This window comes from Pongo abelii, chromosome 9 (genome assembly GCF_028885655.2).
Source record: "Pongo abelii isolate AG06213 chromosome 9, NHGRI_mPonAbe1-v2.0_pri, whole genome shotgun sequence".
NCBI lineage: Eukaryota > Metazoa > Chordata > Mammalia > Primates > Hominidae > Pongo > Pongo abelii.
This window is the reverse complement of record NC_071994.2, coordinates 80,077,915-80,093,092: the sequence shown is the minus strand read 5'-3', so window position 1 is coordinate 80,093,092 and position 15,178 is coordinate 80,077,915. Positions and strand designations below refer to the sequence as shown.

Genomic DNA, 15,178 nt, shown 5'->3' with positions numbered 1-15,178 from the left:
AAATACACAAACCCCCACCATATTATAGGTGGAGAACCGAGGCCCAGAGAAGGGCAGGGACGTGTCTAAGGCGGTACTGCAAACTGGTGGCAGAGCCGAAACTAGAGCCCTGCTCTCTTGTCTCCTGGCCTGACTGACTCTGAAAGAGGTGCTTCATCTCTGGGAGCCTTGGGGTCCTCATATAGAAAATGGAGGTGCTAATGCCTATTTTGAACTGCCAGGGTCAAATGTGCTAATGTCACTGGAAAACTGAGTTTTTTTCCTACTTTGCATTGGCGGCAAAGAAAGAACACACAATTGGGGCGGGGGGGCGGGGAAGAAGCAAGCAGGTTTTATATTCCTGTCCAGTAATGGAGACAGAGAGAGCTCTTGCTCTAAAGAAATTTTCTCACAGAAGGGCCAGGAGCGATGGCTCATACCTGTAATCTCAGCACTTTCGGAGGCTGAGGCAGGTGGATCATGAGGTTAGGAGATCGAGACCATCCTGGCTAACACGGTGAAACCCCGTCTCTACTAAAAAATACAAAAATAATTAGCTGGGCGTGGTGGTGGGAGCCTGTAGTCCCAGCTACTTGGGAGGCTGAGGTAGGAGAATGGCGTGAACCTGGGAGGCGGAGCTTGCAGTGAGCCAAGATTGCGCCACTGCACTCCAGCCTAGGGGACAGAGCGAGACTCCGTCTCAAAAAAACAAAAACAAACAAACAAAAAAAAGTCTTGTCTGAGATTCCTTGTGGAACTGAGTTCCATCAAAACCTATTAAAAAACCCTAGTAAAAATAATTATTCTGGCTGAACTTTATGCAAATAATCAGGCCAACCATAAGACTAAAGTTTATTTTGCAAACAACTCAGTCCTATCATAATCTGTTTTTGACAAAAGTGAGAACTGGAGAGAGAAAAATTAAGTTTCAAAACTTATCATACACTTGACATTACATTCCAGTTTCATTAGTTGTTTTTAAGTTTTTGCCCACATTTTAAATTAACCCTGCTTACCAGTGACCTCTGGGTAAAAACAGAAAATCTGGATCAATATACAATTACCCTGCAAATCCTGTCAGGTGACAGCAGTAAATAGGGTGCCCATAACTGGGAGGTTTCTTTGCTGGGTAAAATAAGACCAAGGGAGCTAACCAAAGCCAAGCCCCATGCACCCAAATCTTAGCAGGCGTAACTATAGTCACTAGTTATCTGGGCGTGTCAGCGACTTCAGGATTTCTAAGCCGTCCTTACCCCCTTGTTTCGTTTTTATACATCTCTTTTTTTTTTTTTTTTTTTGAGATGGAGTCTCGTTCTGTTGCTCAGGCTGGAGTGCAGTGGCATGATCTCGGCTCACTGCAACCTCTGCCTCCCGGGCTCAAGCGATTCTCATGCCTAAGCCTCCCCAGTAGCTAGGATTACAGGCATGCACCACCACGCCCAGCTAATTTTTGTATTTTTAGTACAGATGGGGTTTCACCACATTGGTCAGGCTGGTCTTGAACTCCTGACCTGAAGTGGTCTGCCCGCCTCGGCCTCCCAAAGTGCTGAGCCATTGTGCCTGACCTCATTTTTATGCATGTCTTTTAATAACCCGGTTTGTCTCTTCTCTCCTCCCAGGATCAAGTGGTCCTTTTACTTTACCCTCCTGAGTAGCTGTGACTACACACGTGTGCCACCATACCCAGTTAATTTTTGTATTTTCTGCAGAGATGGGGTTTTGCCATGTTTCCCAGGCTAGTCTCAACCCCTGGGCTCAACTGATCTGCCGATCTCGGTCTTTCAAAGTGCTGCGATCACAGGTATGAGTCACCACGCCTGGCTCCACATAACAATATACTTGTCACGTCCCCTTAGGATGCTATTTTTTTTTTTTTTTTTTTGAGATGGACACTTGCTCTATTGCCAAAGCTGGAATGCAGTGGTGTGATCTGGGCTCACTGCAACCTCTGCCTCCCGGATTCAAGCAATTCTCCTGCTTCAGCCTCCCAAGTAGCTGGGACTATAGGCGCATGCCACCATGCCCGGCTAATTTTTGTATTTTTAGTAGATATGGGGTTTCACTATGTTGGCCAGGCTGGTATCGAACTCTCAACCTCATGATCCACCCGCCTCAGCCTCCCAAAGTACTTGGATTACAGGCGTGAGCCACTGCTCCTGGCCCCTTAGGATGCTCTTGACTGTGACAATTTCTCAGATTTTTCCTCTTTTGGGTGACCTTGATAGTTTTGAGGAGTACTGGTCAGTGATATTATAGGATGTCCCTCTATTGAAATTTCTCTGATGTTTTTCTCATGATTGAACTGAGGTTGTGAGTTTTGGGGAGGAAGATCATTTTCCTCACATCACATCAAGGGTATATACTCGGTACTATAAACAAAAAATAAAAGTCTAAGCCCCCCAACCATCTGAATGGACCCCTCCTCCCGGCCAAGGGCATTCCAAAATTAACCTGAAAAACTAGTTCAGGCCATGACTGGAAGGGGGTCAGACATGCCTCATTATACCCTTCCCCCTTTTGGAATTCAGGCACAGCTGACCAGTATTACCATCAAAACAGAGACCTTAAGACTGACAGAACAGTCTGTCAGTCTTAAGTCTGTCAGTCTGTTAGTCATGCACAAAGTCTGTCAGTCTTTAAGTCTGATAAATATTTGCAATCTATTCTCTCTGAAGCCTGCTACCTGGAGGCTTCATCTGCCTGATAAAACCTTGGTCTACACAGCCCTTTATAGTAACCCAGACATCCCTTTCTATTGATCTCAGGTCTTTAGATAACAACCCATTGGCAAGCAGAAAATCCTTGCTTTTTTATTTTTATTTTTTGAAAGTAGAGACAGGGTCTGGCTGGGAGTGGTGGCTCACGCCTGTAATCCTAGCACTTTGGGAGGCCGAGCCAGGCAGATCACAAGGTCAGGAGATCGAGGCCATCCTGGCCAATATGGTGAAACCCTGTCTCTACTAAAAATACAAAACTTAGCTGGTTGTGGTGGTACATGCCTGTAATCCCAGCTACTCGGGAGGCTGAGGCAGGAGAATTGCTTGAACTTGGGAGGCAGAGATTGCGGTGAGCCGAGGTTGTACCGCTGCACTTCAGCCTGGTGACAGAGCGAGACTCCGCGTCAAAAAAAAAAAAAAAAAAGGGACAGGGTCTTGCTATGCTTCCCAGGTTGGTCCCCAACTCCTGGGCTCAAGCTATCTGCCTGCCTTAGCCTCCCAAAAGGCTGCGATTACAGGCATGAGTTTCCATGCCTCAGAATCAGAAAGTCATTGAATCTGCTTATGACATGGCAGCCCCCACAACCCCTTCCAGCTGTCCAGTCTTTTTGGACCTAATCAATGTACGTCATACATGTATTAATTGGTATCTTCATTTTTATTATATTTTAATTAATTAATTAATTAATTAATTACTTTTTTTTTTGAGACGGAATCTCGCTCTGTTGCCCAGGCTAGAGTGCAGTGGCATAATCTCGGCTCACTGCAACCTCCGCCTCCCAGGTTCAAGCAATTCTCCTGCCTCAGCCTCCTGAGTCGCTGGGACTACAGGAGCACGCCACCAAGCCAGCTAATTTTTTGTACTTTTAGTAGAGTTGGGGTTTTACCATGTTGGCCAGGCTAGTGCCAAACTCCTGACCTCAAATGATCTGCCCACCTTGGCCTCTCAAAGTTCTGGGATTACAGGCATGAGCCACTACACCTGGCCTTATATATTTATTTACAATCTCTAGTCCAACAGAGATATATATTTTTTGAGACAGGATCTCATTCTGCTGCCCAAGCTGGGGTGCAGTGGCATGATCATAGGTGACTACAGCCCTGACCTCCTAGGCTCAAGAGATCCTCTTGCCTCAGCCTCCCAAGTAGCTGAGACTACAGGCACGTGCCACCATGCCCGACTAAGTTTTGTATTTTTTGTAGACATGGGGTCTCACCATGTTGCCCAGGCTGGACTTGAACTCCTGGGGTCAAGTGATCCTCCCATCTTGGCCTCCCAGATCCACTCCCTTGGGATTATAGACTGAGCCACTGATGTCTAGCGAATTGGTATCTTTTCTTTTCTTTTTTTTTTTTGAGATGGAGTCTCACTCTGTCTCCCAGGCTGGAATGCAATGATGCGATCTCAGCTCACTGCAACCTCTGCCTCCCGGGTTCAAGTGATTTTCCTGCCTCAGCCTCCTGAGTAGCCGTAGCCAGGGTTACAGGCGCGCACCACCATGCCCGGCTAATTTTTACTTTTTTAGTAGAGATGGGCTTTCACCATGTTGGCCAGGCTGGTCTCAAATTCCTGACTTCAAATGATCCACCTGCCTTGGCCTCCCAAAGTGGTGAGATTACAGGCGTGAGCCACCATGCGTGGCCCTAATGTCTTATGTCTCCTTGAATATATAAAACCAAGTTGTAGCCTGACCACCTTGGGCACATGACCTGAGGACATCCTGAGGTTGTATCGTGGGCATGTTCTTAACCTTGGCAAAATAAACTTCTAAATTGGTTGAGACTTGTCTCAGATACTTTTTGGTTTACAGCAAGCACATACTGTCATCATGATCGATAACTGTTGGCAACTGACTTTGGTCACCTGGCTGGAGTAGTATTGATCAGTTTCCCCAGTGTAAAGTTTCTTCTCTTTTTCCTCCTTCCCATATTGTACTCATTGGAAGAAGTCACAGTGCATAACCCACACTTAAGGAGTGGGAAATTATGCTCCCTCTCCTTTAGAGTTATATTTTAACTCTAGGAGAACAACCCCACAAAACAGATACCTAACTCTTTTCACCATGGGCATGCTTTGTACTCCAAGCAGCTGCCCTGGGCTGGCTAAATAGTCTACACTGGCCACTGTTATAGTAAATTAAAATGGAGATCAGGCCTGAAGAATCCCTGGCCAGACAATGCTAGTTAAACTAGGCCTCATAAGGGAACTCAGCCTTGCTTGATTTGCAAACATAAGCAAAACTTGGGTCGTTGTGATGGTTAATACTGACTGTCAACTTGATTGGATTGAAGGACACAAAGTATTGATCCTGGGTGTGCCTGTGAGGGTGTTCCCAAAGGAGATTAACATTTGAGTCAGTGGTCTGGGAAAGGCTGGCCCACCCTTAATCTGGGTGGGCACAATCTAATCAGCTGCCAGCATGGCTAGAATATAAAGCAGGCAGAAAAATGTGAAAAGAGAGACTGGCCTAGCCTCCCAGCCTACATCTTTTTCCTGTGCTGGATGCTTCCTGCCCTCGAACGTCAGACTCCAAGTTCTTCACTTTTGGAACTCAGACTGGCCCTCCTTGCTTCTCAGCCTGCCAATGGCCTGTTGTGGGACCTTGTGATTGTGTGAGTTAATACTTAATAAACTCCCCTTTTTTTATATATATATATATATATACACACACACACACACACACACGTGTGTATATATATGTGTGTGTGTATATATACACATATGTATATATATAAAGGGGAGTTAAAAAAGTAATGGAATATATATATACAAATACATGTGTATGTATATATACCATTAGTTTTATTTTATTATTATTTTTTTTTTGAGATGGGATTACACTCTTGTTGCCCAGGCTGGAGTGCAATGGCTTGATCTCGGTTCACTGCAACCTCCGCCTCCTAGGTTCAAGTGATTTTTCTGCCTCAGCCTCCCAAGTAGCTGGGATTACAGGTGCCCACCACCACGCCCAGCTAATTTTTTGTATTTTGTAGAGATGGGGTTTCACCATGTTAGTCAGGCTAGTCTCGAACTCCTAACCTCAGGTGATCCACCTGCCATGGCCTCCCAAAGTGCTGAGATTAGCGTAAGCAACCGTGCCCGACCCTATTCCATTAGTTCTGTCCCGCTATAGAACCCTGACTAATAGAGTCATTTCTGGTAAATGCTAATGTTAGACAGAAACGAAACGAAACTTAACACCAGCCAACCACAAGCAGCCAACTAACATATAATTAAGTAACTGTGGACTTTTCAACAAAGGAAACCAAAAAAGGAGATTTCATAACTGTAACCAATTATACATATATATACACATATATACATATATACATATATGTACATATATACATATATACATATATGTACATATATACATATATACATATATGTACATATATACATATATGTACATATATACATATATACATATATGTACATATATACATATATACATATATGTACATATATACATATATACATATATGTACATATATACATATATACATATATACGTATATATGTACATATATACATATATACGTATATATGTACATATATATATACATATATATATATATTTTTTTTTTTTTGAGAGGGAATCTTTGTTGCCCAGGCTTGGAGTTCAGTGGTGCAATCTTAGCTCACTGCAATCTCTGCCTCCCGGATTCCAGCGATTCTCCTGCCTCAGCATCCAGAGTATCTGGGATTACAGGCACATGCCATCACACCCAGCTAATTTTTGTATTTTCAGTAGAGACGGGGTTTCACCATTTTGGTCAGGCTGGTCTCGAACTTCTGACCTCAAATGATCTGTCCGCTTTGGCCTCCCAAAGTGCTAGGATTACAGGCGTGAGCCACCATGCCTGTCCCCAATAAAATATCTTGCTTCCACATTCTCCCCATAAATATTTGCCTCTGATGCATTGTCATGGGAACACTTAACCTCTTTCCACCTGGTGTTCCCCAATTCAAGAATTGCCTGTTACTCAAGTACACTCTTAAAAAAGTTTTGTTGATCCTCAGATTTTACATTTTAACACCACCCTACCTCCTAGAGTGCCAGTTTTCTGATCTGTAAAATGGGTATCGCGGATCTTTCACTCCCTAGGACTGTAGGGAATAGAAAGTCTCTGGTTGTCAATGTCAGTCAATGTCAATTCCTTCTGCCTCCCCCATTTCACTACTGGGAACTCCGAGGCCCAGAGAGGGGCATTAACTAATGTCAACTTTAATAACGGGATTCAAGCAATATGTTTAAATAATTTATTCAAGCGTAAAAGAAAATATAGGAAGAGGCAAGTTGCCGTGGCTCAGGCCTGTAATCCCACCACTTTGGGAGGCTGAGGTGGGAGGATCACTTGAGCCCAGGAGGTTGAGGTTGCAGTGAGCCTGATCCGCCACTGCACTTCAGCCTGGGCGACAGAGTGAGACCCTGTCTCTGAAAAAAAAAAAGAAAGAAAAAAAGGAAGGAAATTAATCTATATCAAAAGGTCAGTCCTTAAGGGGTCTGCTCCATTTCTAGGTCTCCAAAGTCAGCCCTTCTCAGGGCCTAACAACTTTTAGAAGCCCCAAATAGACGGACTGTCCATTTCTTTCTGCACTTGGCCCGGTCTCACTGCAAGCCACGCCTGGCCCAGCCCCGTCCCGCCTTGAGCCTCGGTGTCCCCACCTAGGGGCGGGCAGCCAGGGGCACTTCCGCTGGCCCAAGTGATCTGCATGTGGCGGCAGGGCTGCGCAGTGGAGCGGCCAGAGGGCAGGATGACGAGTCAGACCCCTCTGCCCCAGTCCCCCCGGCCCAGGCGGCCGACGGTGAGTGCCAGGCTAGCTGCGTCCCCGCGCCTCTGCCCTCCGCCTCTTCTCTCCCTTCCAGTTTCTCCTGCCCGTCCCTCCCAGACGCCCGAGCTCCCTGCTTCTGGCGCGCTGTCCCCCTTCACCTCGGGCTGGTCGCTCTCTTCTGTCTTTGCTGTCCCTCCTGCTGGGATCACTCTCCTTTCGCGCCTCGGTGTCCCTTTCTGGTTTGGATCTGTCCAGCCTCTCCTCTTTGCCCTTTTGCTTCCTCCCTCTACATTGGGTCTTTAGTTCCTCTCTCTTCTCTCTTCCCCCTCGGCTTGTCCTAGCCCACGGCTCCTCCTCTGCCCCACCTTCTCCCCTGCTCCTGGTGAAAGAAGCCCATCCAACCAGCTCGGCCAGAGGATCTTTCCCTCACCTGCAGCCCTCTCCAGCCTGCCGCTGCCCCCTGGCTGGGTCTCCAGCCTGCCCCTGCCCTCTGGCTGGGTCCCGAATCCCTCTGCTTGCCTGCCTGCTTCCCGGCTTGGGTGAGGGGAGTTGGGGAGGAGGATGGGGAAAAGGCTGCGTGCACTCTGGGAGCAGAACATTCGGGTTATCTCCTGCACTGAGAGTCATCCTGAAGACCTGGAGGAAGGGAAAGCAGATCCAGCAGCAGGGCAGCGTGGCTCTCTCTAATAGGGCCATGATCACGTCATTGTTGTTGGTTATTGACAAAGCCACATGCCTAGTGCCAGGACCACCCTAGGTGCTCGATAAATGCCTGAATGAATTACTCTGGAAGTGTAATGCACTGTGCATGATGCCAGGTAGGGCAAGATTGGCCTTGAACAGAATACTGGATGCTCCTGTAAATCAGAGGATATTCCCCTCCCTTAGGAGCCTCACAGAGTTTTTGTTTGTTTGTTAAAATAGAGATGGGGTCTCGCCATGTTGGTGAGACCCAGGCTGGTCTCGAACTCCTGGTTGAGACCCCAGGCTGGTCTCAAACTCTTAGGCTCAGGCAATCCTCCTACCTCAGCCTCCCAAAGTGCTGGGATTACAGGCGTGAAACACAGCACTTGGCCAGGAACCTCACAGTCAATGAAGAAACAGGGAATTGCAAGGGAAGAACTGCCAGGCCAGTGGAAGTATGGTAGTGTAGGACTTTCTGGGATCACAGTGAGACAATCCACCCTGAAGGACTCCCAGAGGAAGTCATCTGAAGGATGAGTGGGGTCAGAGAAAGGAGTGTGGATGGCAAGTGAGTGAGCTTCTGGAGGTGAGGGGGCCTGGCCAGCTCTGGATTGGAGGGGTGGGGAGCAGCAGGCGGTTCTGGTAGTTGATTGCGAGGGGTGAAGTAGCAGCCTAGTTGCAAAGGGCTTCTAAACCTTGTTATGGAGTCTGGAGTTTATCTGGAAGGGAATGAAAAGTTACTCAAGTGTTTAATGCAGGGAGTGACAGGATCAGATTTGTACTTCAGAAAACATACTCTCAGCCAGGCGTGGTAGCTCATGCCTGTAGTTCCAGGACTTTGGGAGGCAGAGGTGGGTGGACCACCTAGCTCAGGAGTTCGAGGCCCGCCTGGCCAACATGGCGAAACCCTGTCTCTATAAAAAATACAGAAATTAGCTGGACATGGTGGCACCCGCCTATAGTCCCAGCCACTCTGGAGGCTGAGGCAGGAGAATCGCTTGAGCCTAGGAGGTGGAGGTTGCAGTGAGCCGAGATTGTACCACTCATTCCAGCCTGGGCAACAGAGTGAGACCTTGTCTCAAAACAAAAAACAAACAAACAAAAACAAAAAACAAAAAGAAGCTTAGGAACAGGGCTGAGGTCTTGTTTTATAAAGAAATAGAGCTGAAGATGTCAGTGCAGGAAACTTTTTTTTTTTTTTGAGACACGGTCTCCCTCTGTCACCTAGGCTGGAGTGCAGTGGTGCAATCTTGGCTCACTGCAACCTTTGCCTTCCGGGTTCAAGCAATTCTCCTGCCTCAGCCTCCCAAGTAGCTGGGATTACAGGCATGTGCCCCCAGGGCCCAGCTAATTTTTTGTATTTTTAGTAGAGATGGGGTTTTGCCATGTTGTCCAGGCTAGTCTTGAACTTCTGGCCCCAAGTGATCCTCCCACCTTGGCCTCCCAAAGTGCTGGGATTACAGGAGTAAGCCACTGCACCCAGCCTATTTTTTTGAAGCATCTGGAAATTAGCTTCAGAAAGGATATTTGATGTGATTGGATCTGTTAGACTTTCAGAGCTGGGGAAGCTTAGAGTTCTTTTGGTCCATTTTGCCTCCCTGTTTCACAGATGACTAAGCTTAGTTCCAGAGAAGGAAAGCAAAGGGCCCTGGGCACATATCTAAGTATTGACAGTAGGGGGCAGGATGTTGGGAAGGATGGGGGTGAGGCACCCCTACTGTGTTGGAGTCATGCTAATACAGGTATCATCTCAGCTCCAATTTCATCACATCCTAGCTGTGTGACTTCTCTCTGAGCTTTCCTTGCCTGTAACATGGGGACATTAGGAGGACCTGGGAGCTTTCAGTGGTGTAGGAGTAATGAGAACATATTGGTCCATTCAAGGGTTAAAGTCTGAGCTTTGCATTTAACTGCGTGCTTTACAGAGGTGACTTCAGGGTTAACCAAACAGCCCTGCCAAGGGGCCTTGAGGTTTATGGGAGAAAGAGTCAGAGGTTCTGGGCTTATTTTTCTCGGCTGTATTGTTTGGCTGCTGTCAAGATGCATCCTCTCCTGTGCCTTCTCCCTTCCAGTCAGCAGAACTGTCACCTGGTAGGAGATGTTGTCATGGCAATCAGATTTCTCCAGCAGTTCGGTTGCCTTTGGTTCTCTTAACTCCAGTACTTTAATCTTAGAAGGAAAGCCCACAGACCAGTTGAGAATGAGGAAACACCTAAATCAGACTGAGGGACATTCCTGAGCCCTGTCCCCATCCCCATTCTTGTGGTTAAATCTTCCCTTTAACACTACGCATCTATTCCGCAGCAGCAGCCATCACATCCCTTAGGAAAACTTCTCTGACAGCCTCCAACCCACATCCACAAAAAGACCTGACCCCTCCTACCTTTGAGTCTTCCCTCTCAGCACCTACATGCTTAAGCCATCTGTTTCCCTCTCTCACCTGTGAGTTCCTTGAAAGCAGGGACTGTGTCCTGTTCTTCTGTTTGGCACAAGGTTTGCATGTAATAGGCCCAACATACATTTTGTTGAATGAATGAGTCACTGAGGGAATGAAGAGTGAAGGTATTAGAAGACTGAAGGTAATTTATGTAATGACTAAGAGCTCAAGCTTGGAGTAAAACGGACCTGAGTTCAAATTCTGACATCATCACTTAATAACCAGTCTTAGTGCTCAGCCCAGGGTCTGGCACAGAGAGGTGGCCTCTAAAAGTTTTGTTGAACAACCAAACTTAACGTGCATTTGCACGCACTTCACAGTTTATGAAGCAGTTTTACACCCACAATATGTAGAGTTACCGGCCTTTTCATTACGAAGAATATTCCTGTTATTATTTAAGTCTCATGGGTCTATATTTTGAAAAACGTTCATCAAACAAATTCCATTTTTGCTGGGCGTGGTGGCTTGCACCTGTAATCCCACCTGCTTGGGAGGCTCAGGCAGGAGGAAGCCTTGAAGCCAGGAGTTCAAGACCAGCCTGGGCAACACAGTAAGACCCGTCTCTAAAAAAACTTTTTTAAGCAGCCAGATGCAGTGTTGAATGTCCTGTAGTCCCATCTACTTGGGAGGCTGAGGCAGGAGGATGACTTGAGCCCAAGTTCAAGGCTGCAGTGAGTTATGATCATGCCACTGCACACCCAGTCTGGGCAACAACAGACCAAGACCGCATCTCTTAAAAAAAAGAAATTCAATTTTCTGGCCAGGGGCTGTGGCTCACGCCTATAATCCCAACACTTTGGGAGACCGAGGTGGGCAGATGACTTGAGGTCAGGAGCTCGAGACCAGCCTGGTCAACATGGTGAAACCCAGTCTGTACTAAAAATACAAAAATTAGCCAGGCATGGTGGTGCACATCTGTACTTGGGAGGCTGAGGCACGAGAATTGCTTGAGCATGGGAGGCTGAAGTTGTAATGAGCCAAGATCACATCACTGCACTCTAGCCTGGGCGACAGAGCGAGACTCTGTCTCAAAAAAAAAAGAAAAGAAAAAATTCCATTTTTAAATCAATCAAGGGCATGTCAACTGTTAACCAGAACTTCTAATCTATATGGAATAAGAATGTTTGTCCCCAACTCCCAGCACAGGATGTGGATACATAATAAATACCCAAGAAATTCTTCCCGAATGAACACATGTATGGTTTCTTTAGTCTTTCTGAAATGTTGGAATTGTCCCTCCTCCCTCATCCCCAGCTTTTATTATATCTTAGATCAGAGCTGAGCATCCCAGGTTGGAAACTCTTGACTTCATAACAACTCCATGTCCCCATTTTACTTTCTTCTTCTTATTATTTTTTTTTCAGTTGGACTCATTCTGTTGCCCAGGCTGGAGTGCAGTGGCATGATCTCAGCTCATTGTAACCTCTGCCTCCTGGGTTCAAGCGATTCTCCTGCCTCAGCCTCCCAAGCAGCTGGGACTATAGGCACGTGCCACCATGCCTGGCTAATTACCGTATTTTTAGTAAAGATGGGGTTTCACCATGTTGGCCAGGCTGGTTTCGAACTCCTGGTCTCAAGTAATCCACTCACCTCAGTCTCCCAAACTGCTGGGATTATAGGTATGAGGCACCATGCCCGGCCTTTACTTTAAAAAAAATTTTTTTTCCTTAAATCTATTTAAAAAAACAACAGAGATGGGGTCTTGCTATGTTGCCTAGGCTGGTCTCCAACTCCTGGCCACAAGTGATCCTCCTGCCTTGGCCTCCCAAAGTGTTGGGATTACAGGCATGAGCTACTATGCCCGGCCAATATCCCCATTTTATAGATGAGGAAACTGAGGCCATAAGAGGGAAAAAGACTTGCCAAAGGCCACAGACTTTGGAAGTATCATTGCTGAGACTTCCTTCCATGGCAGCCTCTTCTCATAACGTTCTTCTGTTATTGTTGTTGTTATTGTTGGTTTTTTGAGACAGAGTCTTACTCTGTCACCCAGGCTGGAGTGCAGTGGGATGATCTTGGCTCACTGCAGCCTCTACCTCCCAGGTTCAGGTGATTCTCATTCCTCAGCCTCCTGAGTAGTTGGGATTACAGGCACATGCCACCACACCTGGCTAATTTTTGTATTTTTAGTAGAAACAGGGTTTCGCCAAGTTGGCCAGGCTTGTCTTGAACTCCTGACCTCAGGTGATCTGCCTGCCTCAGCCTCCCAAAGTGCTGAAATTACAGGCGTGAGCCACCGTGTCTGGCCTCCTCCCATAACATTCTATGACCTAAAATTAAGATGCTTGAATGGGTATTCTTTTTTCAAGCAGAAACCTTTCTTCCTCTTTAAAATGCCCACCCTCGGCTGGGCACTGTGGGAGGCTGCGGCAGGCGGATCACGTGAGGTCAGGAGTTTGAGACCAGCCTAGCAAACATGGCAAAACCTCGTCTTTACTAAAAATACAAAAATTAGTTGGGCATGATGGCAGGCGCCTGTAGTCCCAGCTATTAGGGAGGCTGAGGCAGGAGAGTTGCTTTAATCGAGGTGGAAGTTGCAGTGAGCCAAGATTGCACCACTGCACTCTAGCCTGGGTGACAGAGCGAGACTCCGACGAAAAAAAAAAAAAAAAGCCCACCCCCTGGAGCAACACAGCATAAATATAACCCTCTTTAGTAAGATGGGCCTTTCACTAGCCGAAGCCAATCATTATGGCTCCCCTAAGTTTTTTATCCAGTTATTCTTTGGATAAAAATAAGTAATGAGCTCAGGGGAGATGGCGTGTTGGTTTACTCTGCCCCTTGTGCCCCCAGATGTCTACTGTTGTGGAGCTGAACGTGGGGGGTGAGTTCCACACCACCACCCTGGGTACCCTGAGGAAATTTCCGGGCTCAAAGCTGGCAGAGATGTTCTCTAGCTTAGCCAAAGCCTCCACGGACGCGGAGGGCCGCTTCTTCATCGACCGCCCCAGCACCTATTTCAGACCCATCCTGGACTACCTGCGCACTGGGCAAGTGCCCACACAGCACATCCCTGAAGTGTACCGTGAGGCTCAGTACTACGAAATCAAGCCTTTGGTCAAGCTGCTGGAGGACATGCCACAGATCTTTGGTGAGCAGGTGTCTCGGAAGCAGTTTTTGCTGCAAGTGCCAGGCTACAGCGAGAACCTGGAGCTCATGGTGCGCCTGGCGCGTGCAGAGGCCATAACAGCACGGAAATCCAGCGTGCTTGTGTGCCTGGTGGAAACTGAGGAGCAGGATGCATATTATTCAGAGGTCCTGTGTTTTCTGCAGGATAAGAAGATGTTCAAGTCCGTTGTCAAGTTTGGGCCCTGGAAGGCGGTCCTAGACAGCAGCGACCTCATGCACTGCCTGGAGATGGACATTAAGGCCCAGGGGTACAAGGTATTCTCCAAGTTCTACCTGATGTACCCCACCAAAAGAAACGAATTCCATTTTAATATTTATTCGTTCACCTTCACCTGGTGGTGATCCTCAGGAGCAGAGACTGTTGAATTCTGGCATGGCTTATGAAATTAAAAGTTGCCATCAAAGCCATTTTCTTTTAATTTCACAAACATCAGGCAATTTCCAGGGTTGGTCTAGAGCCTTGCCACTAAATATTGATCTCTCGTTGAAGGACTTTGCACTCCATTGCAACTGACGCCACTATATTTGCCTAGCAACTTGCAGCTACTTCCTCTTCAAAGCGTCATGTATCTCCCAGACCCTTCTCTTGAAGTCCAATAACAAAGCCAAGTAAGAATGTTTCAACAATGCATTGGCAAGAGATGTGAGATGACAACAGGAACATACAAGACACTGTGAATCTAGGTGTTCTGACCTAAAGATGTAGTCTACATAGCCCCAGCTTGGGGTCCAATCCATCTATCTCTGGCATGTGCCTTCATGTAGTAGGTGCTTTCCTGATCTGCTTTGCGAGATGCTGTGGGTGCTAAAACCTCAGAGCTGTCCTCTTCTCTAGAGTGGAGGTTTTCAAAGTGCATCATCAGCATTACCTGTGAACTTGCTGGAAATACAAATCCTCAGGCCCCACCTCAGACCTACTGAATCAGAATCTCTGGGGGTTGGCACAGCATTCTGATTTACCAAACTCTCCAAGTGATTTTGATGTATTCTAATTTTGAGACCATCTCTAGAAAAGAATTGCTACCTCTTGTATGGAGGTACAAAAGACTGACCTCTTACATCAAGGAACTTCCTTTCCCAGAGCTCCTCATGGAATCAAGCTGAAGTCAGTCTTCTTCTGAGAGCACATTCTTACTCAGTTTTTTTCCTCTGTCCTACGCTGCTTCCCTCACTCCCCTTCTCCTAAGAGCACTCCATCAATAAATCACTTGCACGAGAGTCTCAGTTTTGGTTCTGCTTCTCACCCTAATACAGGACTTGTCCTCTAAAGGAGGATACATGTAGACATTCATTCTTCTCCAAGTCCAGGTCTGAATTAGATGACCCCCTTCCCTGCAGAGTAGCTTGATCAGCTATGTGGGTTGTCTGGGACCTTCTTGGGACATAGGGTTTCTTTCTTGGGACCAAAGGGTTTCTTGGGATACAGGACTTCCAGTATGAAGACTTGGAAGTCTC

The 15,178-nt window shown here is 46.9% G+C and overlaps 1 protein-coding gene across 1 annotated transcript; it reads left to right on the top strand.

Moving 5' to 3' along the window:
• The first annotated feature begins 7,353 nt into the window (after positions 1-7,353).
• On the top strand, positions 7,354-14,941 carry KCTD14 (potassium channel tetramerization domain containing 14). Its single transcript, XM_002822283.6, has 2 exons — positions 7,354-7,506; positions 13,388-14,941. Exons 1-2 carry the CDS (start codon positions 7,414-7,416, stop codon positions 14,063-14,065), a joined length of 771 nt encoding a protein of 256 aa, XP_002822329.1. The 5' UTR covers positions 7,354-7,413; the 3' UTR covers positions 14,066-14,941.
• The last annotated feature ends 237 nt before the right edge of the window (positions 14,942-15,178 follow it).